At 52.3% G+C, this 26196-nt stretch overlaps 1 protein-coding gene and 1 long non-coding RNA gene across 5 annotated transcripts in view; one reads left to right on the top strand and one right to left on the bottom strand.

The window, feature by feature from the left end:
* The window catches only part of LOC119962822, a 271981-nt gene that overhangs the window by 70882 nt on the left and 174903 nt on the right, over positions 1 to 26196 (bottom strand). The gene's annotated exons all lie outside the window — the stretch shown is intronic.
* ankrd55 (ankyrin repeat domain 55) overlaps positions 1 to 26196 on the top strand; it is a 172571-nt gene that overhangs the window by 43004 nt on the left and 103371 nt on the right. For both annotated transcript variants that reach the window (XM_038790948.1, XM_038790949.1), the window contains one exon: positions 24 to 133. In XM_038790948.1, the coding sequence (XP_038646876.1) occupies positions 24 to 133 (110 nt within the window). The remainder of the gene's footprint in view (positions 1 to 23; positions 134 to 26196) is intronic.

Genomic DNA, 26196 nt, shown 5'->3' with positions numbered 1-26196 from the left:
GACAAAATAACTTTCAATTTCAGGGCTGGCTGGATGGCTGTGTAACACTCCTCCGAAATGGTGCCAAGCAAAATATCCCTGATAAAAATGGAAGATTACCCCTTCATGCTGCTACTGCTGAAGACAATGTCAGGTAAAGACTTTTTTCTGTTTGAAAAATTAAATGATATAGAGGGTGCAATTTAACGTAAAGAAACAGAATCCCATTGTGGGCAAGTTTACCAGGGTGTTTCCGGCGTATGTTAAATTTTTAAATGGCACCCCAATCTCTCGATCCTGCAACGTGACACCCGGAGCCCCCCAAAACCCAAACGTACCAGTGTGGGGGTCCTCGAGCCCCCGTCATAAGGGCAGGGCACACCCGGGCCGGAGAAAAATGTCACCTCGTCACCATGGCAGTGCCAGCCTGGAAGGGTCACCTGGACAAGCTGGCAGTGCCAGAATAGCACCCAGGCGGCACTGCTAGGAGGCCAAGGTGGAAGTGCCCGGGTGACATCAGCAGTGCCAGGATGCCACTTGCCCAGAGGCTGACCACCTGGGGGCCTCTGATTGTCTGGGAGACCCCCCCATGGGAGATCCCTCCCAAGTGCCATTCTGCCTGGTCCCTGTTTGCGGAAGCCAGTGCTAAACTGTGCCCTGTTGGGGCCTCCTCAGCATGGGAATTCGAGACCAGGCTCTGGTTAGGTCTGGCGTAGACATATTTAAGAGTGCCTAACTCCAACTTTAGCTTCTGTCCATTGTGGACGAGGTCCAGATCATGACGTCTCACAGGATCCCTTTAGATTTCACAAGGCGTGGCGAGTTGGTTAAATCGCGTAAGAAGAATCTTGTGAGATTTACCGGCTGCCTCGCCTCCCAAGCCGGTAAATTAGGTCACTCCCAGACTCATCATATGGCAATGTTTTTGTTATTTTAGTCATTTCAGGAAAGGAAGAATTATGGTAATTCTTTCTTTTAGTCCTAAGTCAGATTAATATTTATTTTAATGTCAATGTGCAAGGTAGTTCTCGGGAATGAAGACTGGAATTTAACAAATAGCTAACAGTTTAACAGTTATTATTTGAAATGGAATTGTTGTGACATTAATATATCAGAAACATGAATATTACTAAAAATAGAGATATATTCAATTTCTGTACAACCAAGCAACTGCTTATCAGAAACACTTGGGGCAGAATTTTACGCTCCCCACAAGGCGGGTTCTGAGAGTGGAGGGTGTTTAAAATTGTGTGGACAGGATTCCCCCTGGGATCCCACCTGCCCAGACCCAGATGCAGTTTCACAGTTGGGCAGGCAGGGACTCGGTGGGAAACTCGCCCTTTCACCTATTAAGGTCCTTCAGTGGCCACTTACTGACCACTTAAGGGCCTTTTCCTGTCCAGCTTCAAATTTTAGGTTGGAGGGAGTGGGTGCGAGTAGGGTGGGAAACAGAGAAATAAACTTTTCTCCATCTCGGGCAGGAAGGACTGGTGGGTTGTCTCAATATGAAGGCCCCATCAAGATTTGGGGTGCCCTTCTCTCCGGGTCTTTGGATCTCCGGCCCTCATTTCCCCATGGCCTACCCTCCAAAGCCATGAACACTCCACTCCCAACCCCACAGGGCATCCCCTACTCTCTTACCCCGGGATCCCTGGGACTTACCTTGTTACTTCGTTCCAGGCAGAGTGCTGCAGTATCTCTTCTGGCCACTGCAGTACTGTGCCTGGACAGCTTAGAGAGTGACAACTCTCACAGGCAGGACCTCCTTCCAAGGATGGATGAAAGACCCATCCACTGCCAATCAGTGCTCAAGTAAGTGTTAAATGGGACTGGCCTTCCAAGAGTTGGTGGTAAGACGTTATGTGCCTACTCTCTGGGTGGCGAGCACTGACCATTCAAGTTCTAATGTTTAAATATTTTGTTTTCAGAATAATAACACTGATGTAATTCTCCAGTCGGTACGCCAGTTACTGGATATATGGGGTGGGATTCTCCTCCCCCCCCCCCCCCTCCCCCCCCCGCCCCGGCCGGGTTGGAGAATGGCCGGAGGGGCGGCGTGAATTCCGCCCACGCCGGCTGCCGAATTCCCCGGCGCCGGGGATTTGGCGGGCGCAGAAATCGCGCCGCACCGGTCGGCGGCCGCTGGCAGCGCCCTCCCCCCCCGGGCAATTCTCCGGCCCACAATGGGCCGAGTGGGCACCGGTTTTCGGCCGGCGTATGTTACAACAGGTACTTACCGGCGGGATCTGGCTGTGCGGGTGGCCTCCGGGGACCTCGATGGGGCGTGGGGGGATCTGGCTCCGGGAGGTGCCCCCACGGTGGCCTGGCCTGCGATCGGGGCCCACCGATTGTGGGCGGGCATCTGCCGTAGGGGCACTCTTTTCCTCCACGTCGGCTGCTGTAGACCTCCGCAATGGCTGACGAGGAGATGAAACCCCCCCTGCACATGCGCTGGGATGACGCCAGCACACGCTGGCGCTCCCGTGCATGTGCCAAATCGTGCTGGCCGGCGGAGGCACTTCGGCGCTGGTTGGCGTGACACCAAGCCCCTTCCATGCCAGCTAGCGTGGCGCAAACCACTCCGGCACCAGCCTAGCCCCTGAAGGTGCAGAGTGGTTCACGCCACTCCTTTGCGCCGGAGTTGCCCGCTCCGCGATTCCCGCAGAATCCCACCCATGATCACCACTGACTGGCAAATCCTCTGAGAGACTGGGGAATTCCCAACATCTGGTCCGGGATTCTCCGATCCCCCGCCATGTTGGTGAATCACCGGGTGGGTGTGAGAATGTCGCCACACCACTCAGATGCCGGCCCACCGATTCCCAGGCGCCAATTCTTGGGCACCCGCGGGATCGCCACCGCACCGGTTGGGGGCCGTTGAAAGCAGCCCCCCAGTGACAGGCCGAGCTCCTGCTGAGTTCAGCCGAGTCCCACCAATGTAGATTACCTATGGTCCTACCTGGCGGGACGTCGGTGTTCTGGCTGCGGGGGCCGTCCTGGTGGTGGGGGCGCAGGGATCCGACTCAGGGGGGGGGGGGGGGGGGGGGGCTCCATGGTGGCCCGGCCCGCGATCAGGGCCTAGTGATCGGCGGGCGGGCTATTTCCGTGGGGGGCCTATGTTCCTCCGCGCCGGGCCCCTGTAGGGCTCCGCCATATTGCCCGGGAGCCGGCACAGAGACGGGAACCCATGCGCATGCGCGACCACGTGCTGCCCGTGGCATGCTGGCTGGAGCAGTGGACACCACTCCGGTGCCGCACTAGCCCCCTGGGAATGGGTGCATACATGGCCTGGAGGCTCGTTGACGCCGGAGTGGCTCGCGCCACTTTTGACGCCAGCGTCAGAACTTGGCCGTGGGATTGTAGAATCCCGGCCATGGAGTTCCTATTCCTGGCTGATGTCCCTATGTCACTAGTCCTGTCTGGTGTAGGCAAAGGCTCTATCCTTAAAAGGTCCATAGAATATTTAATGTGGTCTGGTGCATCCAGATTCCCTCCTCTTTTCAGCTTTTAAGTGCACTCCAGCTGGAGTTACAACAGCAGTGCACTAGAAGGGTTGCAGACTTTTAGTCTGCATCAATGTAATGTGCTCACCATATGTGACATTGGTTTGCACAGCTGCATACTACCATTTTATTTGCATAGGCAAAGCTATTTCTGGGAGCCCTACAGATGCAATTTAAGTCGCCCTCAAAGTTTACTGCTGACAATTCGATTTGGATTTCACAAAAAGGGTGTTGTAATGTTTTTTTACACTGAAAGGGAAAAATTTAATATTTACCCTGTATCAATTAATCAGAGACAAGCAGATGGATTCTGCCAGCAGGCTCTCCTTCTGACGCAAATGATCACAAATGAACAAGTCAATAGTTTGCTCAGGCTTCATTTTTTTCAGTTGGAAGAAATCACCTAATTGTTTGTTTTAATTAATAGGATTTTGAAGTGGCTGTTTTTATATTGACACTTCGTAGTAGAAATTCTGCATGAATGCTGTTTTCAGTGAATGTTCAACACAAAATTAATTAAAATGTCTCTTAAATCTGAGTGTATTCCTTTCACAATAGAATTTTTATGGAAATTCTGTGACAGCTCTATGAATTAGCATATCCCTAAACAATAACCACTTGCATTCATAAAGTGGCATTTTTTGAGTGGGATGCGATTGTGGGTGGTGGTCTGGTTTCATTGAAGTCAATTTCAAAGGAGCCATTAAGCTAACATCATCCTGATCCATCGTTCAGCTGATTCACAGGAAATCCTACACATCAGGGGCGAGATTCTCCCCTACCCGGCGGGGCGGGCTGTACTGGCGCCGAGGATTGGCGTGAACCACTCCGGCGTTGGGCCACCCGGAAGGTGTGGAGGAGGGGCTAGGCTGGTGCCAGCGGGGTTGGTGCCATGCCAACCGGCGCGGAAGGGCTTGGCGCGCGCCAACAGGCACCGAAGGTCCTCCGCCGGCCGGCACGAGTTGGCGAATGCGCGAAGCACCAGCGTGTGCTGGCGTCATCCCAGCACATGCGCAGGGGGGGGTTTGTCTCGGCACCGGAGGTCCGCAGCAGCGGGTGCGGAGGGAAAGGTGGATCGGTGGGCCCGGATCGCGGGCAAGGCTAACGTGGGGCCAGATCTCCCCACGAGGACCCTGGAGGCCGCTCGAAAGCCAGTTCCCGCCGGTAAGTACCAGGTCCAATTTACGCCGGTGGAACCGGCCTAAAATGGGCGGCCGATGACCCATGGGGGGGCCGGAGAATTGCCGGGTGGGCTGCTGCCAGCGGCCGCCAACTGTCGCAGTGCGATTCCTGCCCCCGCCAAAACCCTGACCCTGGAGAATTCGGCAGCCGGCGGGGGCGGAATTCACGCTGTCCCCCGGCGATTCTCCGGCCCAGTGGGGGTCGGAGAATCCCACCCCTGGTTTGATTTACGACAGTGAGACCGGCCGGAAACGGGCGGCCGCTTGGCCCATCGCGGGGTGGAGAATCGCCGGGGGGCGCTGCCAGTGGCCGCCGACCAAAGCGGCGTGATTCCCGCCCCCGCCAAAACCCAGGCGCCGGAGAATTCGGTAGCCGGCGGCGGGGCGGGATTCACGCCGCCCCCCGGCGATTCTCCGGTCTGGCAGGGGGTTGGAGAATCCCGCCCAGATCCTGGGCCAGTTTTGAATGTTGATAAGAAAATACTGGGCTATGAAACAGCACTGCCTTCAATATTAAGTTGCAGTGATTCAGAAACCTCCCAGCCGCACTCAGGACCAACTGTGATAATCATTTGTTGGACTCTGGGTGGAGCTGCTCACTGATGCCCCTTTAGCTGAGGGTGACACAATATCAGAGGTTGCCAAAACAGGAAAAATTACAATACAATGGGAAGTATTCCATAAAATAGAATTGTTTCAAGTAGAGCAATTGGGCTGGGTTCTCCGATCCTGAGACTAAGTGTTGACGCTGGTGCAGGATGAAATGAAAAATGAAAATCGCTTATTGTCACAAGTAGGCTTCAATGAAGTTACTGTGAAAAGCCCCTAGTCGCCACATTCCGGCGCCTGTCCAGGGAGGCTGGTACGGGAATCGAACCGTGCTGCTGGCCTACTTGGTCTGCTTTAAAAGCCAGCAATTAGCCCTGTGAGCTAAACCAGCCCCTGGATTCGTGGAGTTCCACGACAGCAAAACTGCCGCTGCACCAGGATCGATTCAGCTACTGTTAACGGGCTAGCACCTGCACCACGTGGATCACAATTGATTCCAATGAGAAACGGTGCCGGATTTGCTGGGTCCAAGATTGACACTCAGGAGGCTGACAAGCTGCAGCCACGTATACACATTGCACTCCCCACACACACCATCCCAGCCAACAATATGGCAGTGAGGAGAGTGGCACCCGATTCACGGACGCCGAACTGGAGGCCCTCCTGGACGCAGTGGAGGAGAAGCGGATGATCCTGTATTCCGGCCTGGAAGGAGGCTGCCACCCGGACCCTGGAAAAAACTGCACAGCCTCCTCAGGGTGGCCAGGATGAGTAGGCACAGCACTGTGCCCTTGGCACTAACCCACATCCCACACACCCATAACCCAATCTTCACCTTCCCCACCCAGAGGCCGGCTGAACCCCCACCCTACACCACGTGTTGGCACCCATACTGACCACTAATGCCAGGTGCACTGGCCACTGAGGCTACCATCTAACCACCCCTTGGGTTGCATGTGTTGGACTGTCTAACAATGCATTTTCTGATTCTCCCCCTCCCCCAACTCAGGCGAAGGCCGCTCATAACCGCCAAGAGAGGGAGAAAACTGGACGGGGACCGCTGGACCTGTGACCTCTCACCCTGGCAGAGCAGAAGGCCCTGGACGTAGTTGGCGGCTCAGAAGAAAGGGAGGTCGCCGGGGTGGCTGTCTGCCACGGCAAGGAAGTGAGATTCCGCTGAGTTGAGGTTCCCCATGCCATGTGTGTCAAACCCCCTCCAATACCACCCTCACACCACCTTACCCCTCACCCCTACACCACCCTCAGCCCCAGACGACCCCCACCTCCTCCACTCCCACCCCCCCCCCCCCCCCCCCCCCCGTCCCCAGGTGGCAGGGCGGGAATCACAGCAGGCCTTCTCCACTCCTGATGTACCATCTGGGGATCCACCTGGACATAGCGTTAGGGTCCGTTTCCCCACCCCCTTCCCCAACCAAGTCGATGAACCTTGGAGGCGATCTGAGCATCCTGTGCATGTTAGCCCTGCCTGTCTGGACCCAATATCATGCCCACCCTCTAACACCATCAAATCATCCTCATTGGATGAGGCCTGGTGTTCATCCTCCTCCTCCAGCATGTCGCCCCTCTGCTGCGTAATGTTGTAGAGGATGCAGCAGGCCGCCACGATGCTGGCGCCCTCTTAGCATCATATTGGAGCGCCCTGCAGAGTAGTCCAGGCACCTGAACCACACCTTCAAGAGGCCGAAGCACCGCTCGATCACACTCCTGGTTGCTGCATGGGAGTCTTTGTAGAGGATCTCGGCGTCGGTCTGAGGTCTCCAGATAGGCGTCATCAGCCACAACCGCAGCGGATAATCCCTGTCACCCAGCAGCCAACCACCCAGTCTGAGATATTGTGGGGGGAGGGGTGTCTCAAACGTATCAGGAATTGTTGAGTGTGCCAGGATGAAGGCGTCATGCACACTACCTGGGTATCGTGCGCAGACGTGCATGATGCGCATCAATTGGTCATATGTCTGCTGCACGTTTATTGAGGTGCTCGTAGGGGTCATGCATCCTGCCGATCACCTCCTGGACCCGGGTCATGTTGCCTATGGCGGTGAACCCCGCTGCCTGGGCATCTTAGTGGGCTCGGTCCACATTGAAATGGATGTATTGAGACGACTGGTCATATAGGGCCTCCATGACCACGCAGATGCACCTGTGCACTTGAGGTCAGTGAGATCCCAGACAGGTGCCCACTCGGCACCTGGAAGGACCCCATTGCGTAAAGGTTTAGGACAACGTCACCTTGACGGCCACCAGGAGCGGGTGTCCTTCCCCATATCCCAGTGATGCAAGGTGTGCCATCATCTGGCAGATATGTCGCACTGTCTCCCTGCTCAGCCGGAATCTTCGAAGGCATGCCCAGTCCTGCAGGTCCTCGAATGACGGGCGCTGCCGGTACACGCAAGGCCTCATGCGGCGCAATCCTTTGCACCTCCTCCACCTCCTCGACCTGCTGGGTGACCTGCTCTCCATCCTGGGTGGCTGCTTCCTGTTCTTCAGGGGCGGGCTCCGCTGCGGCACACTCCCCTGCTGCAGCTTCCTCCTCCTCGAGCAGCTCCATCGCATCCCCGAGGGCTGCGGCGATTAGCAGGAAGACCACCATCACTGGTTGAATTTCAATATTCATTGTCTGCAGGGGGTGAAAGGCCGCCACATTAGCATGGTGCCCACCCCATTGCCCAACCAAGTCCACTGGCTATATGGTGGTCCTGTTTAGCACTGTGTGGCTCTGCCATGCATGATGCCCCCATCTCCGCACCCCTGGCCCCACCCGTAGGGGCTACAGTGGGCATTGCCTTTGCGTGGGCAGCCTAATGCGCCAGCGGTGGGTGGGGGTATGGTGGAGGATGGGATGTGGGAGTAGGAGAGGAATGGGGGCACCCATTAGGCCGGTATCACTCTGCAGAACCAGGCACCAAGGTGGGTGCGCAGCAAGATGGCCATCTTACAGGCCGCGGCAATGGCGGTCCTTGCTTGGACACTGCCCCAGTCCCGTGGGGGGTCACCTCGGCCACTTGGCCCATTCCCCCCCCCCCCCCCCCCCAAGCCGGTGTCCGGTCCGGCAGTCCACGGTCGTGCCTCTCTGTGTCCTACCTCTTCTCTCTTCCTCATCAGCCACAACGCCGGTTTCACGATTTTTAAAAGCATAAGTGAACTGAGCCGTCAGAAATATGGCCTATCGGAGGTAGAGAATCACAGAGGCCCCGGAGAATACTGGGTCGGGCCCGCTAATACAGTGTTTACTGGAGGTGCGTCTGGACCGCATTGACGCTGCTGTCAAGATGATGGAGAATTGCGATTTGGTGTCAAATCGGCACCTGTCACGATTTTGGCATCAGAACCTATTCTCCGCCCAATCGCGTTTCCCGATTTTGGTGTCAGCCAACGGAGACGTCTGACCATTATTTTTCCACACAATCTTCTCTGGAGGTTCCTCAAAGGTACGGCTAAAAACTTTGTTTGAAAGAACCCTGACCTTGATCTAAAAAAATTGTATGTGTGGCTAGTTCCATAATCAAAAAACAAAATAATGGAAACATAATTTTTGTCATGTTAGCAGAATTTAAAACACAGTGGGTGCAATTAGAAATGCACAAAGTGTTGGATCAGCTGAGAAAAGCTGTGTGATAGCCACCTGCTTTTGCCTGACAAAACAGCACTCTGTGCAATTTCAAAGTGCTGCCGAGGATCACACAGCTGGAGGGACGGGACTCAAACAAAGCAAAGCCAGGATTCTGAGGTTTGGCACCGTTTATGAAAGGGTGCCCGATCTCAAAGTTAAATCGAAGACCCCCCCCCCCCCCCCCACCGAGATCAGGATGCCCCACATGGATGTCAGGAACTCCCCATGGAGATTGCGACCTTCCCCCCCACCCCACCCAAGCATTGGTGCACCCCTCCCCTCCCAACCACAACGGCAACATCGGGGTGCCACCCACGCCCCTCCACTCACAGACATCAGGTCTTCCCTCCCCCACCCCCCCTGCAGAATTTGGGGCTTTCCCCTTTACCCCTCTCTGGTAAATACTCTGCGATTGTAATCTCCGGACCACGCTCTACATTACATGGATGTGAAGTTGGAGATGGGTCATGTCCAATGCCCCACGTGGAGGATGGACACGACCCTCTTGGCCGACAAGGTCTTCTGCCAGAAAATGTTACAGGCCATAGACGAGTACATTACTAAGAGCCCGTAACGAGGAAGTCTCACCTTCAACATTCTGGGAGACACTAAAGGCAGTGTTTAGAGGAGACATTATTGCCTATAAGGCATGCAGAGTCAGGGCAACAACTGATTGGCTTAACTCTGGAGGTCAACAGTAAGTACTCTGAGGCCCCTGCCATAGGTGGAGAATAAACTACAAATGGACTTTAATCTGCTATTCACCAGGAAGGCAGTGCACCAACTCCGCCAGACGCGGGGGACCTTCTCCAAACACAGAGACAAGGCTAGCCGCCTGCTGGAACATCAATTGAGAAAGCAGACAGCCAAGAGGAAAATAGTACACATGAAGGATAGCAGAGGTGGACTGGTAGCCAAACAAAAAAGTTCAATGAAGCTTTCAATGCCTTCTACCTTGGGCTGTACACCTCCGAGCCCCTGACGGGGACTCGGCATGAAACAGTTCCTCGACAGACTGGACATGCCAGTCGTTGGGGATGATAGACGGATGGGGCTGAAAGCACCACTAGGACTGGGAGATGTCATGGAGAGCGTCAGCTCCATGCAGGCGGGGAAGGCGCCGGGATCCGACGGGTTTAGAACATAGAACATAGAACACTACAGCGCAGTACGGGCCCTTCGGCCCTCGATGTTGCGCCGACCTGTGAAACCATCTGAAGCCTATCTGACCTACACTATTCCATTTTCATCCATATGTCTATCCAGTGACCACTTAAATGCCCTTAAAGTTGGCGAGTCTACTACTATTGCAGGCAGGGCGTTCCACACCCCTACTACTCTCTGAGTAAAGAAACTGCCTCTGACATCTGTCCTATATCTATCACCCCTCAATTTAAAGCTATGTCCCCTCGTGTTGGTCATCACCATCCGAGGAAAAAGACTCTTACTATCCACCCTATCTAACCCTCTGACTATCTTATATGTCTCTATTAAGTCACCTCTCACCTTTCCAGAGGACATCTACAAAATGTTTGCAACAGCACTGGCCCCGCACTTGTTCACAGACTCGAGGGGCACCCTGCCTCCAATGCTAACACAAGCCACCATATCGTTGATACCCAAAAAGAACAAAGACCTAAAGGAATGTGGATCATACAGACCCATTTCACTGCTCAATGTGGGCGTGAAAATACTTGCAAAAATCCTCGTTAAGCGGCTGGAGAACTGCGTACCAGAAGTGGTCGCAGAGGACCAGATGGGGTTTGTCAAGGGTAGACAACGAACAGCAAGCATCAGACGACTGCTGAACTTGATAATGACCCATCTGGGGAGAGAGCACCAGAGGTGATTGTCTCCATGGACGCAGAGAAGGCCTTCGACAGAGTCGAGCGGAAGTACTTCATTGAGGTACTAGAGCGGTTTGGTCTGGGGCAGGGCTCACCACATGGATGAAACTCCTGTACAACATCCTCAAGGCAAGCATATGGGCCAACACCTGAACAGTCACAAAGATCCCATGGAATGCGGGTCATCTCAGCCTGTCTCGTTGTTAAATGCTGATGTTAAGTTGTTGGCAATAAGGCTAGAACCAAATCTACCGGGGGTGTTTTTGGAGGAGCAGACTGGATTTGTGAAGGACCAGCAGTTGTCAGCCAATATCATGAGGTTGTTAAATGTTGTGTTGTCACCCTCCATGGAGAGCAAACCAGAGGTGATCATTTTGATGGATACAGAGAAGGTGTTTGATAGAGTTGAGTAGGGAAACCACTTTGGAATCTTGGGGCAGATTGGCTTCGGGCCTAAATGTGTGCCATGGATTAAGCTTTTATACAGGGCCTCCTCCGCACATTTATGCACTAATGTCCTGAGCTTGGGTTATTTGCAACTGGGCAGCGGTACAAGACAGTATTGCCCATTGTCTCCGTTGCTTTTAACATTCGCAATCGAGTCATTGGCCATTGCATTGAGGTTGTCCACTGGGTGGAGGGGCAAATAGCGTGGGTGGAGGGAGCATAGGGTGCCATTTTATGCGGACGATCTGTTACTATATGTTACGGACCTAGCAGGAAGGGTACAGACAGTGAAGGTGAATCTTCTCCTGAGGTTTTTGTTTTTGTTCCAGTGTCTTTCAGTTTTCCTTCCCAAGACTTGTTTTGCAGGGTTAACAAGTTGATTTCTACTTTTGTTTGGGCGGTAAGACTCCTTGGGTGCCAATTACATTTTTGCAGAGGGACAGACTGTTGGAAGGGGGGTATTGGCTTTACTCAATCTGTTTTGTTAGTACTGGGTGGCAAACACTGATGGCGATGGTGGAGGTAAAGAGGAAGTGGGAGGAAGAGCTGCATTTGGTCCGGGGGTGGTCGGGGAGGGGGGCTCTGCGTTGGATCAACTTCACATCCTCATGTGCGAGGTTAAATCTGATCCAGTTTAAGGTGGTGAACAGGGCGCACCTGACTTGGGCATGTATGAGTGTTTTTTTTCCCAGGGGTGGAGGATAGGTGTGAGTGGTGCTCTAGGGGACCGGCGAATCACATACACGTGGTTTGGGCTTGCCCTCAATTTGTCAACTTCTGGGTCTCCTTTTTTTTGATACGTTATTAGGGATTTTGGCCATTCATTTGGAGCCGTGCCTGTTGGTGACCATCTTTAGAGTGTCTGACTCGCCGGAGCTGCAGGCAGGAATGAAGGCTTTAGCCTTCGCCTCACTAATAGACCAGAGGAGAGTTCTGTTTGGTTGGAGGTCCCTGTGCTGCCCAAATCCTTGGCTTGGTTGGAGAACTTCTACACCTGGAGAAGATTAAGTATACCTTGAGGGGGTCAGTGGAAGGGTTCTACTCAAGGTGGCAGCCTTCCATCTTTTTTAAGGAGCTGGTTACCATCTTCTTAGTTGGGTTAAGGGTTTGCAAGGTTTTGTTTTGTTTATGAGAGGGGAAGGGGTTCAGAGGGTTGGTCTGGGTATAGGATGGGGTTGGGGTTGCATTGTTGGTGGGTTTGTTTGTTATATTGAACTTTTTGTATTTTTAGTGGATTTGTTTGTTATAATGAAAATTTTGCTTTAATAAAATATTTTAGGAAAAAATGTTTCGCCTAAATTCTTTACCAAAACAATTTTTATTTATATATACAGTGTCTTTCAGTTTTCCTTCCCAAGACTTGTTTTGCAGGGTTAACAAGTTGATTTCTACTTTTGTTTGGGCGGTAAGACTCCTTGGGTGCCAATGACATTTTTGCAGAGGGACAGACTGTTGGAAGGGGGGTAATGTAATAAAATGTTCCAAGGCACTTCATGGGAATGATATAATATAAAATTTGACAGCAAACCACAGATGATGATATTAAGGAAGATGACCAAACATTTGGTCAAAGAGAAAGGTTCTAAGGTGTATCTTAAAAGAGGATAAAAGAAAAATACAGAGGCAGAAGGGAACTAGATCTGTTAATGATTATGCTCTCTTTATGGCCTCATCTTTGGGACCCATCCACATCTGGAAACAGTTTCTCCACATCCAGACTATCGAATCTAGCAGTAATTTTAATGCTCTCCTATTTACCTACAATTTCCTGCAATATTTCCTATAATTGTATCATCTCAACTTTGCTAATGTCCTTGTCAACATTTTCTTTTATTTATCCTGTACTTCAAAATACGTTTTAAAGTATAGAGACCAAAACTTCATAGGAGTTAGCCAATGTGTATAAATGTAACATTACCTCCTTATCTTTGTATTTGTTCCTCTAGCAATGATCCCAGTAATTTATTTGCATTCTTTATGGTTTTATTAGCCTGTATTATCTCTTTCCTAGACCTATGCATTTGCATTTCCAGATTTCTCTGCTCCTATTGAGTATAAGAATTGGCAAGTCATGCTGCAGCTGAATAGGACCTTAGTTAGGCCACACTTGGAGTATAGTGTTCAATTCTGGTCGCCACACTACCAGAAGGATGTGGAGGCTTTAGAGAGGGTGCAGAAGAGATTTACCAGGATGTTGCCTGGTCTGGAGAGCATTAACTATGAGGAGCGGTTGAATAAACTTGATTTATTCTCACTGGAACGACGGAGGTTGAGGGGCGGCCTGATAGAGGTCTGCAAAATTATGAGGGGCATTAACAGAGTGGATAGTCAGAGGCTTTTTCCCAGGGTAGAGGGGTCAATTACGAGGGGGCATAGGTTTAAGGTGCGAGGGGTAAGGTTTAGAGGAGATGTACGAGGCAAGTTTTTTTACACAGAGGGTAGTGGGTGCCTGGAACTCGCTGCCGGGGGAGGTGGTGGAAGCAGGGACGATAGTGACATTTAAGGGGCATCTTGACAAATACATGAATAGGATGGGAATAGAGGGATATGGACCCAGGAAGTATAGAAGATTTTAGTTTAGACGGGCAGCATGGTCGGCACGGGCTTGGAGGGCCGAAGGGCCTGTTCCTGTGCTGTATTTTTCTTTGTTCTTTGTTCTTATCGCATCTAATGTCTTGCTTCCGAGGAGTGACCGACCTCCTTATTCCTCTTGTCAAGCTGAGCCATGCCACACTTCTCTGCCATTTACCTGCCCGCACTCCAAATCTGCTTCAATATTCCTGTATTTTGGTGCAGCCCATCACATTATTAGCTACACAGCCACTCCACCTCCGCCTCATAATTTGGTATCTGCAAATTTAAACACCATTTTTCCCATTTTTGAGTCCAAATCAAATGCAGCCTCCTGAGGGGCATAGCAAGAGCTGCCAGAGACAGCTTACAGTAGGGGATATTATATTATATCCTAGTTACTGGAGGTCTTGTGGTATAATGGGTAGCATTCCTGCCTCTGAGCCAGAAGCTGCAGGTTCGAGTCCCACCCCAGGACCTGATGGCCATGGAAGGTGCATTCATAATGTGGCCAACATGTTGAGTATCAACCTGCAAAGTCTTTCAAGTACACCAATGACAGGCGGTAAGACCAGTAATACTCCTGGTCAGCTATGCTTGATGCAGAATGGCGCCCTTCAAGCTATAAAACGCTAGCGACATGCTCCAAGAAAAAATGTGCTATGGGAACAGACGAAAATCTGCCTTGGCAAGAGAACAACAACAATCCTAGTTACTATTATTTATTAAATGACTATATTATATCTTTTTTTTCTTAAAAAAATGCTCTTGAACATTTCTTACCCACTCGGATTCATATTTTCCTCTGTTCAAAACACATTTGAAATGCTAATATTTCCTATCAGTTCTCACCTACAGTACAGTTTTGAATTGTTTAATTCTTGAGCACCTGATTTTATTCATGGTCACAAACAAAACATCAAATCACAACATACCTGCAATAATGAAAATAATGTTCCTGTAATATAGTTCAAGCATATAATCAGACACTTAACTAATATAGAAGTTGAAAAAAAGCAAAACATTCTGGAAATGCACAGTTGGTCAGTCAGCATCTGTAGGAAGTAAAGACTGGTTATTGTTTCAGGTATATTCCATCACAGATGTTGGAAAGTTCTTAAATCCAATATGCACAGTGGCTATTTGGGGGGGGGGGAGAACATGGCTAAAAGGAAGTGAGAGAAGCCAGGTTTCTCCTGCTGATCCTGAGTTGTTGGACATTATATTTTCATTGATATGGAAAATCATAAGGACTAGGCACCCCCAAATATGAAAAAGACGCAATAAGAATGACGATATGTCATGAAAAAGTGAATGTAATGTCAATGTCTCACAGATTTCTGGCAGAAGAAGCAGAAAAAGGTGCTTTATTTAAAGAAGAGCACAATAGTAAGACATGATAGAAAGTAGTAGTCACACATGCAAAAACGTCGCTGCACTGATAGAGAAATGTTAAGTGTAGCTATAATGAAAATTGCAATGATTTGGCCCATGCAATGATTACAGAAGAGGATGCTCTGCCTGAAATAACTCTCATGGGTCTCACCATGCCATTGTAATTCTTGCGGAAAGCTAAACATGCTGATAGGAAATCAAAACACAGAGCAGGCAATGAAAGCTCAATGATCAAACTGCTGTCTTTTACAAATAAGGACAGCGTAGAATTTATGGGGTGAGAAATTGGACTTATAGTGCCAGTATTTTGGGTGCTGTGAGTGCCCTTAGAGTTCCAAAATGGCATCATGACATTGGCGCACACTGGGTGAATTACAATGGACACCATCTTGGTACAGGCTTTAGCCTCCAAATAGTGAACAAAAATATGAAGTATAAGGAGGAGAAAAATCATGACATCAAGCAATACTGATTGATGCTTGTGGTGCCATTCGGAGCTTACCACGACAGGCAGCACCCACTCTTAAGCTTGCATAGTTGAACAAGCATGCGGAAGCTGGAAAGAAAACCGACTAACACTATTTAATGGGATTGCCAACTACTTTCAGGTTAGTTTCTAGTTCATTTCCTCTGGCTGTTACATTGGCAAGATCTCCCAGCTGTTCATGCCGGCAAGATGTTCCGGTCATGCCAACGGCGTAATCCCGCTGTAGGTTTCCCTGCAGCATGGGGTGGAATAAATGGGAAATCCCATTGAGAGCAGGGAAGTTCTTCACATGGCCTCCATCTAGGTATGGCATTTCCCACCCCACCCCTCCCAGGTAAATACAACCTGGAAGACCAGCGATGGCTGTTCCTCCCATTCCTATATTAATGCACATAGCGATAATGCTCTTTAACCCAGGATGATGATAGTCAAGTGCAGGAAGCCTCAAGCTGACATTTCCTGCTTGCCTCCACTACCCTCAGAACTCTATAGAGAGACCATCACTTTGACAGCATTGAAGACCAGGATTCAAGATTGATATAGAGCTTTATTTAGAAAATCGTAACACTACAGGCTGCGATGTTAGATTACCCGTTTACCCCCACAAATCACTAATGGTGTCATCTCTGATGTCACGCAATCATTTTCTTAAGGTGCCCCAGCTCAGCTACAAGGCTGTTTGTGGCGAAACACTAAAAATACTATGAATATACAACATTTCCACCCCTTTTATTCAAAGGTCCCTGACACAATAAACAATATAACAGTAACAATCAATTAGCAACAGGAACAATCAATCAACAGCAACAGTCAATATGTCAGACGTTTCAGAGGTCATTGTTCTCTGTGTGGTTGTCGACGAAGCTCAGGCATCTGCTTTTTCATACCTGCTGCAACCTCTGGTGTCTTTGGCTGGTGTGAGCGTCCCCAGTGCTTATCTTAACCGGAATTTATATAGTGATCTGAGAGTGGCTCGATGTTTGATTCACAATTCAGGTGCTGCTTTCCCCAATTGGTTCGGTTAGTGGCATGTTGTCGGGAAGGTCCAGGTCGTCTCTTGTCACAGCTGGATTTGGACTCTCTGCCAGTTCTGGTGGATTGGTTCTTGTCACCAAAATTGATCCACATGCCTTCTCTAAATGACATAATCTCTGGTTTATACAGTGTTGGAGGCCAGTCTGGTCTTTGCTAAGATGTTGGCAGGAATCCACCTTTTGATTGTGTGGCGTGATTCTGCCAATAGGTAACTAAGTGTACTTGCCAGAGGGAAAAACAGATTGATAACTGTTGACATTAGGAGTGACCCCGACCTGTGGAATGGCTCATAGAATTATTTTTACCCTCAATCAGGTTTTCCATGCCACGCATGGTGGCGCAGTGAGTAGCACAGCTGCCTCACGGCGCTGAGGTCCCAGGTTCGATCCTGGCTCTGGGTCACTGTCCATGTGCAGTTTGCACATTCTCCCCATATTAGCGTGAGTTTCACCCCCACAACCCAAAGATGAGCAGAGTAGGTGGATTGGCCACGCTAAATTGCCCCTTAATTGGAAAAAATAATTGGGTAATCTAAATTTTTTTTTAAAGGTTTTCCATGCCAAATCTGGTTCTTGTTGGAACAAGAGGGGTGGGATCTTATCCCTCCAACATACCTGCTCCTCTGAGATCAAACCTCCATTTGTAAAGGGTGCTCATTCTCAGAATACTGCTGCAAACCCTTGTGGATCACTGACAAGGGCACTCCCTGAATGTCCCCCTCACCCCACCCCCCTTCAATCCCCACCCCTTGGCAGTGCCATCCTGGCAGCTTGCAGTCCGTGGGGTTGCAAGGGGATGAGTAACCTCTCCAAAACTGCCTCCAGGGTGTCGAGGGGGTCCTTCAAGGGAGGTGGGGATCAGGGGGGCTTGTGCTGGGCTGGAGGGGCTCAGGTCGGGGATCTTTCCTGAGTTGGGCATCATTTGGCTGCTCTTCCGATCTGCAGCCTTTGAAACCCTTGAAAAGGTCAGTTATTTCCTCTATTTTAAAGTTCTCTCATAATGAAGTTAAAATGTTCCCATTTGCATTCTAGACTTTGAAAAAGTCTGTCAGAATGCCAAGTTCAAAGATCTGTGAAGTGAAAGTAAAAATAATCCCTTAATTTGGTGGAAAACTTTGAAGTGGTTTTCTCACAATCAATATCATTGGCCTTTAAAGTCAGGGTTGCTCCTAGCACCAGTGGGAATCATTCTGGGTTTCCCGCTGGTGGGTTTATTTAGTCGCTGATCAGAGAACTGCATCCCAGAAGTACACTTCCACCGTTTTACCACCTGCTTCCCTGAGTTAATGGATCATTTTTTTTGTCTTGGCTGGTTTTAGAAAATCGAAAGCTGTGCGCAATTGTATTTCACCCTTAATGCCAGAGGAACTTGGGTGTTGAGTGCACAGTAGGCCTGTGCGTGAGCAGGAATTGACTCAAACATTTAGACAATGAACCTTGTTGTCTGGGTACCTTTAAGAATGTTTCATCGTCTGTACAAAATGTTCTGCCAGCCTATTTGTGTCAGGGTGATGAGGAGCGGACCGCATGTGTTGAATTCCGTTCTCCTTCAAGTCGTTTATGAACTCTTGGAATATGAAATGCAGCCCATTATCGCTCACCAATTGTTCAGCGTAACTGAATCTGCTGAAGATTTCACCGAATCTCTCAATTGCTTTTTCCAATGATGTTGAATTCATGATGGCAACTTCAGGGTATTTTGAGTAAGCATCGGTTATAAAGAGAAACATACTAGCTTAGTCGGTAGAGCATGGGACTCTTAATCCCAGGGTCGTGGGTTTGAGCCCCATGTTGGGCTTTTCCGTTTCAGGGCGGCATGGTGGCACAGTGGTTAGCACTGCTGCCTCACAGTGCCAGGGACCCGGATTCAATTCCGGCCTTGGGTGACTCTCTGTGGTATTTGCAATTTCTCCCGTATCTGCGTGGGTTTCCTCCAGGTTCCTCCCATAGTCCAAAGATAAAACAGAGAACATAGATGTGCAGGTTAGATAGATTGGTCATTATATAATTTCCCCTTAGTGTGAAGGGATTCGGAGGTTAGGTGGGGGTTACAGGGATAGGATGGGGGAATGGACCTAAGTAGGGTGCTCTTTCAGAGGATCGGTGTAGACTCGATGGGCCAAATGGCCTCCTTCTGCACTGCAGGGATTCTACGAATTCTATGCGTCTTTCAAATGTTCCAGGGCAATCAACAGAGCCAAACCTCTTCTGGCCATTCCCACAGGTGCAGCAGGGCTAATGGTGGCGAGTTCCTCTCTTCATGCACAAGATGAAAACATTCCCACCTCCTCCTCAATTTCGACATCCAACCCCGGCCACCACAAATTGCTCCTGGCTATTTCCATCATCCTTACAGTGGCCTTCATGTAATTGGTTTAATACAACTTTTCTTCATATTGGGGGAATAATGACTCTCATTCCCCAGATGAGACAACCTGTCTCTATGGTAAACTCAGATCTTTGGGTTGAACGTGGCTTTAACTTAAGGGGTGGGATACACCGACCCTCCAGCGGATAACAGGGTTGTGTTCATGAATCGGAAGGGGACATATTCCATAAAAGTGCAGGTGGGCTGTGACCGCCGCATGAGGATCCTGCACGTCTGCACCCGGTACCCGGGCAGTGTACATGACTCATTCGTATTGGTGCAATCTTTCATCCCCACCATGTTCGAGGGATATGGGGGAAGGGGGGATATGGGGGAAGGGAAATATGGGGGGGAAGGGAAATATGGGGGGGAAGGGGGATATGGGGATGGGGGATATGGGGAAGGGGATATGGGGGAATATGGATGAAGGGGGTATATGGGGGAAGGGGGCTTTGGGGGAAGGGGCATATGGGTGATATGGGGGAAGGGGGCATATGGGGGATATGGGAAGGGGACATATGGGGGATATGGGGAATGAGGGATATGGGGAAGGGGGATATGGGGAATGGGATATGGGGAAGGGGATATGGGGAAGGGGGTATGGGGGATATGGGGAGGGGGATATGGGGGAAGGGGGATATGGGGTAGGGGGCATATGGGGGAAGGGGGCATGTGGGGGATATGGGGAAATGGGCATACGGGGGAGATGGGGAAGGGGGATATGGGGAAGGGGATATGGGGAAGGGGGTATGGGGGATATGGGGAGGGGGATATGGGGGAAGGGGGATATGGGGTAGGGGGCATATGGGGGAAGCGGGCATATGGGGGATATGGGGAATGAGGGATATGGGGATATGGGGAAGGGGGTATGGGGGATATGGGGAGGGGGATATGGGGGAAGGGGGATATGGGGTAAGGGGATATGGGGAAGGGGATATGGGGAAGGCGATATGGGGAAGGGGGTATGGGGGAAGGGGGATATGAGGGAAGGGGGCATATGGGGGATATGGGGAAGGCGATATGGGGAAGGGGGATATGGGAAAGGGGGCATATGGGGGATATGGAGAAGGGGGATATGTGGGAAGGGGGCATGTGGGCTGGTTTAGCTCACTCAGCTAAATCGCTGACTTTTAAAGCAGGCCAGCAGCACGGTTCGATTCCCGTACCAGCCTCCCCGGACAGGCGCCGGAATGTGGCGACTAGGGGCTTTTCACAGGAACTTCATTGAAGCCTACTCGTGACAATAAGCGATTTTCATTTCATTTCATGGGGGAAGGGGATATGGGGGGATATGGGGAAGGGGGATATGGGGGGAAGGGGATATGGGTAAGGGAGATATGGGGTAGATATGGGGAAGGGGGGATATGGGGGAGATTTGCAGGTAGGGGATATGGGGAAAGGGGCATCTGGGGGATATGGGGAAGGGGGTATATGGGGAAGGGGGCATATGGGTGATATGGCGGAAGGGGCATATGGGAGATATGGGGAAAGGGGTTATGGGGAAAGGAGGTTATGGGGAAGGGGATATGGGGGATATATGGGGAAGGGGATATATGGGGAAGGGGATATGGCAGTTATATGGGGAAGGGGGAAATGGGGGGAAATGAGGGAAGGGGCATGTGAGGGATATGGGGGAAGGGGGCATATGGGAGATATGGGGAAGGGGGATATGGGGAAAGGGGGATATGGGGGAAGGGGATATGGGGAAGGGGGGTATGGGGAAGGGGGATGAATGGGGAAGGGGATATGGGGGAAGGGGGAATATGGGAGAAGGGGATATGGGGAAGAGGGATATGGGGGAAAGGAGGGGAATGGGGATATGGGGAAGGGGAATATGGGGGATATGGGGAAGGGGGATATAGGGTGATATGGGGAAGGGATTAGGGGGAAGGGGCATATGAGGGAAGAGGCATATGGGGGATACGGGTGAAGGGGCAGATGGGGATATGGGGAAGGGGGCAGATGGGGGATATGGGGAAGGGGGCATATGGGGAAGGGGATATGGGGAAGGCAATATGGGGAAGGGTGATATGGTGGAAGGGGATCTGAGGGAAGGGGGCATATGGGGGAAGGGAATATGGGGAAGGGGATATGGGGAAGGGGGATATGGGGGAAGGGGGATATGTGGGAAGGGGGAATATGGGGGAAGGGGGAATATGGGGGATATGGGGAAGGGGATAGGGAGAAGGGGGATATGGGGAAGTGGAATATGGGGAAAGGGGATGTGGAGAAGGGGGATATGGGGGAAGGGGGCGGATGGGGGATTATGGGGAAGGGGGATATGGGGAAGGGGGAAGGGGATATCGGGAAGGGGCATATATGGGGAAGGTGAAATGGGGGAGGGGGATATGGGGAAGGAGGGATATGGGGAAGAGGGATATGGGGGAAGGGGGATATGGGTGATGGGGATATGGGGGAAGGGGGGATATGGGGGATGGGGGGGATATGGAGGAAGGGGATATGGGGGAAGGAGGGATATGGGGATGGGGATATGGGGAAGGGGGATATGGGGAAGGGGGATATGGGGAAGGGGGATATGGGGAAGGGGAGATGTGTGGGAGATTTACGGGTAGGGGTTATGGGTGAAGGGGCAGATGGGGGATATGGGGAAGGAGATATGGGGAAGGGGATATGGGGAAGGAGATATGGGGAAGGGGATGTGGGGGAAGGGGGATATGGGGAAGGGGGATATGGGGAAGGGGAGATGTGTGGGAGATTTACGGGTAGGGGATATGGGTGAGGGGGCAGATGGGGGATATGGGGAAGGAGATATGGGGAAGGGGTTATGAGGAAGGGGGATATGGGGGAGGGGATGTGGGGGAAGGGGATATGGGGAAGGAGATATGGGGAAGGGGATGTGGGGGAAGGGGGATATGAGGATGGGGATATGGAGAAGGGGATATGGGGGAAGGGGGTATATGGGGAAGGGGGCTTTGGGGGAAGGGGGCATATGGGTAATATAGAGGAAGGGGACATATGGGGGATATGGGGAATGAGGGATATGGGGGAAGGGGGGTATGGGGGATATGGGGGAGGAGGATATGGGATGTGGGGTAGGGGGCATATGGGGGAAGGGGGCATATGGGGGAAGGGGGCATATGGGCGATGTGGGTGAAGGGGCAGATGGGGGATATGGGGAAGGGGGAATCTGGGGGATATGGGGAAGGGGATATGGGGAAAGGGTATATGGGGAAGGGGATGTGGGGGAAGGGGGATGTGGGGAAGGGGGATATGGGGGAAGGGGATATGGGGGAAGGGGATGTGGGGAAGGGGGATATGGGGAGGGGGATTTGGGGGAAGGGGATATGGGGATATGTGGGAAGGGGGATATGGGGTGAAATGAGGGAAGGGGATATGAGGGAATGGGGCATGTGGGGAATATGGGGCAATGGGCATATGAGGGATATGGGGAAGGGGGCATATGGGAGATATGGGGATGGGGGTTATGGGGAAAGGGGGTTATGGGGAAGGGGATATGGGGAAGGGGCATATGGGGGATGTGGGGAAGGGGGATATGGGGAAGGGGATATGGGGAAGGGGATATGGGGAAGTGGGATATGGTGAAGGGGATATGGGGGATAGGGGAAGGGGGCATATGGGGATATGGGGAAGGGGATATAGGGGAAGGAGGATATGGGGGAAGGGGGATATGGGGAAGGGGAATATGGGGAGGGGAAAATGGGGGAGATGGATATGGGGAGGGGGATATGGGGAAGGAGGGATATGGAGAAGAGGGATATGGAGGAAGGGGATATGCGGGAAGGGGGAGTATGGAAGAAGGGGGATATGGGGGAGATATGGGGGAAAGGGGATATGGGAGAAGGGGATATGGGGAAGGGGGATATGGGGGGGAAAGGAGGATATGGGGGAGGGGGGATATGGGGAAGGAGGATATGGGGAAGGGGGATATGGGGGAAGGGGGATATGGGGGAAAGGAGGGATATGGGGAAGGGGATATGGGGGAAGGAAGGATATGGCGAAGGGGGATTATGGGGGAAGGGGGGATATGGGGAAGGGGATATGGGGGAAGGGGGGATATGGGTGAAGGGGGATGTGGGGGGAAGGAGGTTATGTGGGAAGGGGGATATGGAAGGGAAGGAGGATATGGGGAAAGGGGATATGGGGAAGGGGATATAGGGGAAGGGGATATGGGGAAGGGGGATATGGGGGAAGGGGGATAAGGGGGAAGGTGGGATATGGGGAAGGATTTATATGGGAGAAGGGGGGATATGGAGAAGTGGGATATGGGGGAAGAGGGGATATGGGGGATGGGGGCCAGCAGGATGTGGGGGGGAAGGAGGATATGTGGGAAGGGGGATATGGAGGGGAAGGAGGATATGGGGAAAGGGGGATATAGGGGAAGGGGAAATGGGAAAGGGAGATATGGGGGGAAGGGGATAAGGGGGAAGGGGGATATGGGGAAGGATTTATATGGGGGAAGGGAGGATATGGGGAAGCGGGATTTGGGGGAAGAGGGGATATGGGGGATGGGGTCCTGCAGTCTCACTTGGCACTGTGCGGCAGGCGGCCATTTTGCTGGGTCTCCGGTGGGGGGGGGGGGGGGTGGCATCTTTTGCGCAGTGATGCCGTGCACTGGGGGATCACTGACGGGTGACACCGTCGTGAATGGCGTCATGCCGCTAGCATAATTTATGGTGCTCACCCGGAGTGGGGCAAAGGAAAAAGCTGCAGCAGCTCCCCAAGAAAAGCAGGGGAAGGACAAAATGGCGGCCGGCGGTACACCCGAAGACTGGTGGAATTGGGCGCAGGAGCAGCAAGCCTCTCTTCTGCACTGTTTTGCGGAGCTGAAGGCTGAGCTGCTGGACTCCCTGAATGCGACTACCAACAAGCTGCTTGGGACCCAGGCGGCCCAGGAGGTGTCCATTCGGGAGTTGCAGCAGCAGGCCGCTGAGCGGGAGGAGGAGGCCGTGGTCCTCGTGGGGAAAGTGGAGTTGCACGAGGCACTTCACAAAAAGTGGCAAGACCGCTTGGAGGAGCTGGACGTTCGCACGAGGCGAAAGCATTTGAGGATCCTGGGCCTGGCGGAGGGGCTGGAGGGGTTGGATCTCCCGTCGTACGTGACCACGATGTTGAGCTCGTTGATGGGAGCAGGGTCCTTCCATTTGCCCCTGGAGCTTGAGGGAGCTCACAGAGTGCTGGCCAGGAGGCCTAAGGCAAATGAACCCCCGCGGGCGGTGCTGGTGCGGTTCCATCGATTCAGTGACCGGGAGTGTGTGCTGCGCTGAGCGAAGAAAGAGAAGAGCAGCAAGTGGGAGAATTCGGTAGTGCGAATCTACCAGGACTGGAGTGCGGAGGTGGCGAAGCGGCGGGCAAGGTTCAACCGGACGAAGGCGGTGCTGCATGCCAAGCAGGTCAGATTTGGAATGCTGCAGCCTGCGCGTCTGTGGGTGACATATAAGGGCCGGCACCACTACTTCGAGTCCCCGGAGGAGGCATGGGCCTTTGTACAGGCGGAGAAGCTGGACTCGAACTAGGGTCTGGGGACACACTATGGCCGTTGCTGTTTTCGCTGTTGCTGTTCTTCAATTTTGACACGTGTTTTTTATGCTGGTTTTCTTTTTGCTCTGTTTCCGGGCGGGTCTGTCTGTTGGGTATGGGTGTGGGGTATGTGGGGAATGTTGGGGGTTTGTGTTTTATATGTTCTCTTCTGTACGGGGCTGGGGGTTGGTGTGAAACTGGATTTTGGGGAGCTGCGTCAAAAGAGTGGGGTGTGGCAGTATTAAAGCGCAGGCTTTCCTCTGGTTTCCCGCGCTGCGGGGCAGGGGGGCGGAGCTGGAGGTGGGGGCGTGGCCTCTACTGGTTTTCTTTCCCGCGCTGAAGCGGGGCCAAGGAGGTGTGGCAAGAGGGGGGTGACCCCATGCCGGGAGGGGATGGGTTTTGGCGGGAGCTGCCGGGGTCAGCAGAAGTCAGCTGACTCACGGAAGTACCATGGAGGGTGCGTCGCGGCTAGGAGGGGTCCTAGCCTGGGGGGGGGGGGGGATACCTGGTTGCTGCTGGAATGGCCAGGAAAGAGCTAGTGTGGGCCGGGGGGGGTAGAGGAGAGGCGTTATCGCCATGGGGAACATGGGGTCAGGCGGGGCGAGCTGGCCTGGGGCGAGCAGTCGATAAGCTATGGCTAGCCGGCGGGGGGAGGGGGGCGGGTTGCCCTCTGATCCGGCTGATTACCTGGAACATGAGGGGGCTGAATGGGCCGGTTAAGAGAACTAGGGTATTTTCTCATCTGAAGTGGCCGAAGGCGGACGTGGCTATGCTCCAGGAGACCCACTTGAAGGTGGCGGACCAGGTTCGTCTGAGGAAGGGGTGGGTGGGGCAGGTTTTTCATTCAGGATTGGACGCGAAGAACCGGGGGGGTGGCAATTCTGGTGGGGAACAGGGTGGCGTTCGAGGCGGCTGAGGTGGTGTCGGACAAGGAGGGCAGATATATTATGGTGAAGGGTAGGCTGCAGGGAGAGAAGATGGTGCTGGTTAATGTATATGCCCCGAATTGGGATGATGCTGGCTTCATGAGGCGCTTGTTGGGCCGCATTCCGGACCTGGAGTCAGGGGGCCTGATCATGGGGGGAGACTTTAACACAGTGCTGGATCCCCCACTGGACCGGTCCAGTTCAAGGACGGGTAGGAGACCGGCGGCGGCCAAAGTGCTGAGGGGGTTTATGGACCAGATGGGAGGGGTGGATCCCTGGAGGTTTGGGAGGCCGAGAGCGCGGGAGTATTCCTTTTTCTCCCATCTCCATAGGGTTTATTCCCAAATAGAATTTTCCGTCCTGAGCAGGGGATTGATCCCGAGGGTGCAGGATGCCGAGTATTCGGCCATAACGATTTCAGACCATGCTCTGCACTGGGTTGATCTGGAGATGGGGGAGGCGCGGGATCAGCGCCCACTCTGGCGCCTGGATGTGGGGATGCTGGCTGATGAGGTGTGTAGGAGGGTCCGGGGAAGTATTGAGGGGTATCTTGATACCAACGACACGGGGGAGGTCCGGGTGGGGATGGTCTGGGAGGCTCTGAAAGCAGTGATCCGGGGGGAGCTGATCTCCATCCGGGCCCATAGGGAAAGGAGGGAGAGGAAGGAGAGGGAGAGACTGTTGGGGGAGCTCCTGGATGTGGACAGGAGATATGCGGAGGCACCAGAGGAGGGGTTGCTGGGGGAACGGCGTAGTTTGCAGGCCAAATTTGACTTGTT

This window comes from Scyliorhinus canicula, chromosome 3, assembly GCF_902713615.1.
Source record: "Scyliorhinus canicula chromosome 3, sScyCan1.1, whole genome shotgun sequence".
NCBI classification, from domain to species: Eukaryota; Metazoa; Chordata; class Chondrichthyes; order Carcharhiniformes; family Scyliorhinidae; genus Scyliorhinus; species Scyliorhinus canicula.
The sequence above is the reverse complement of the archived record's forward strand: the minus strand, read 5'-3'. Positions and strand labels throughout refer to the sequence as shown.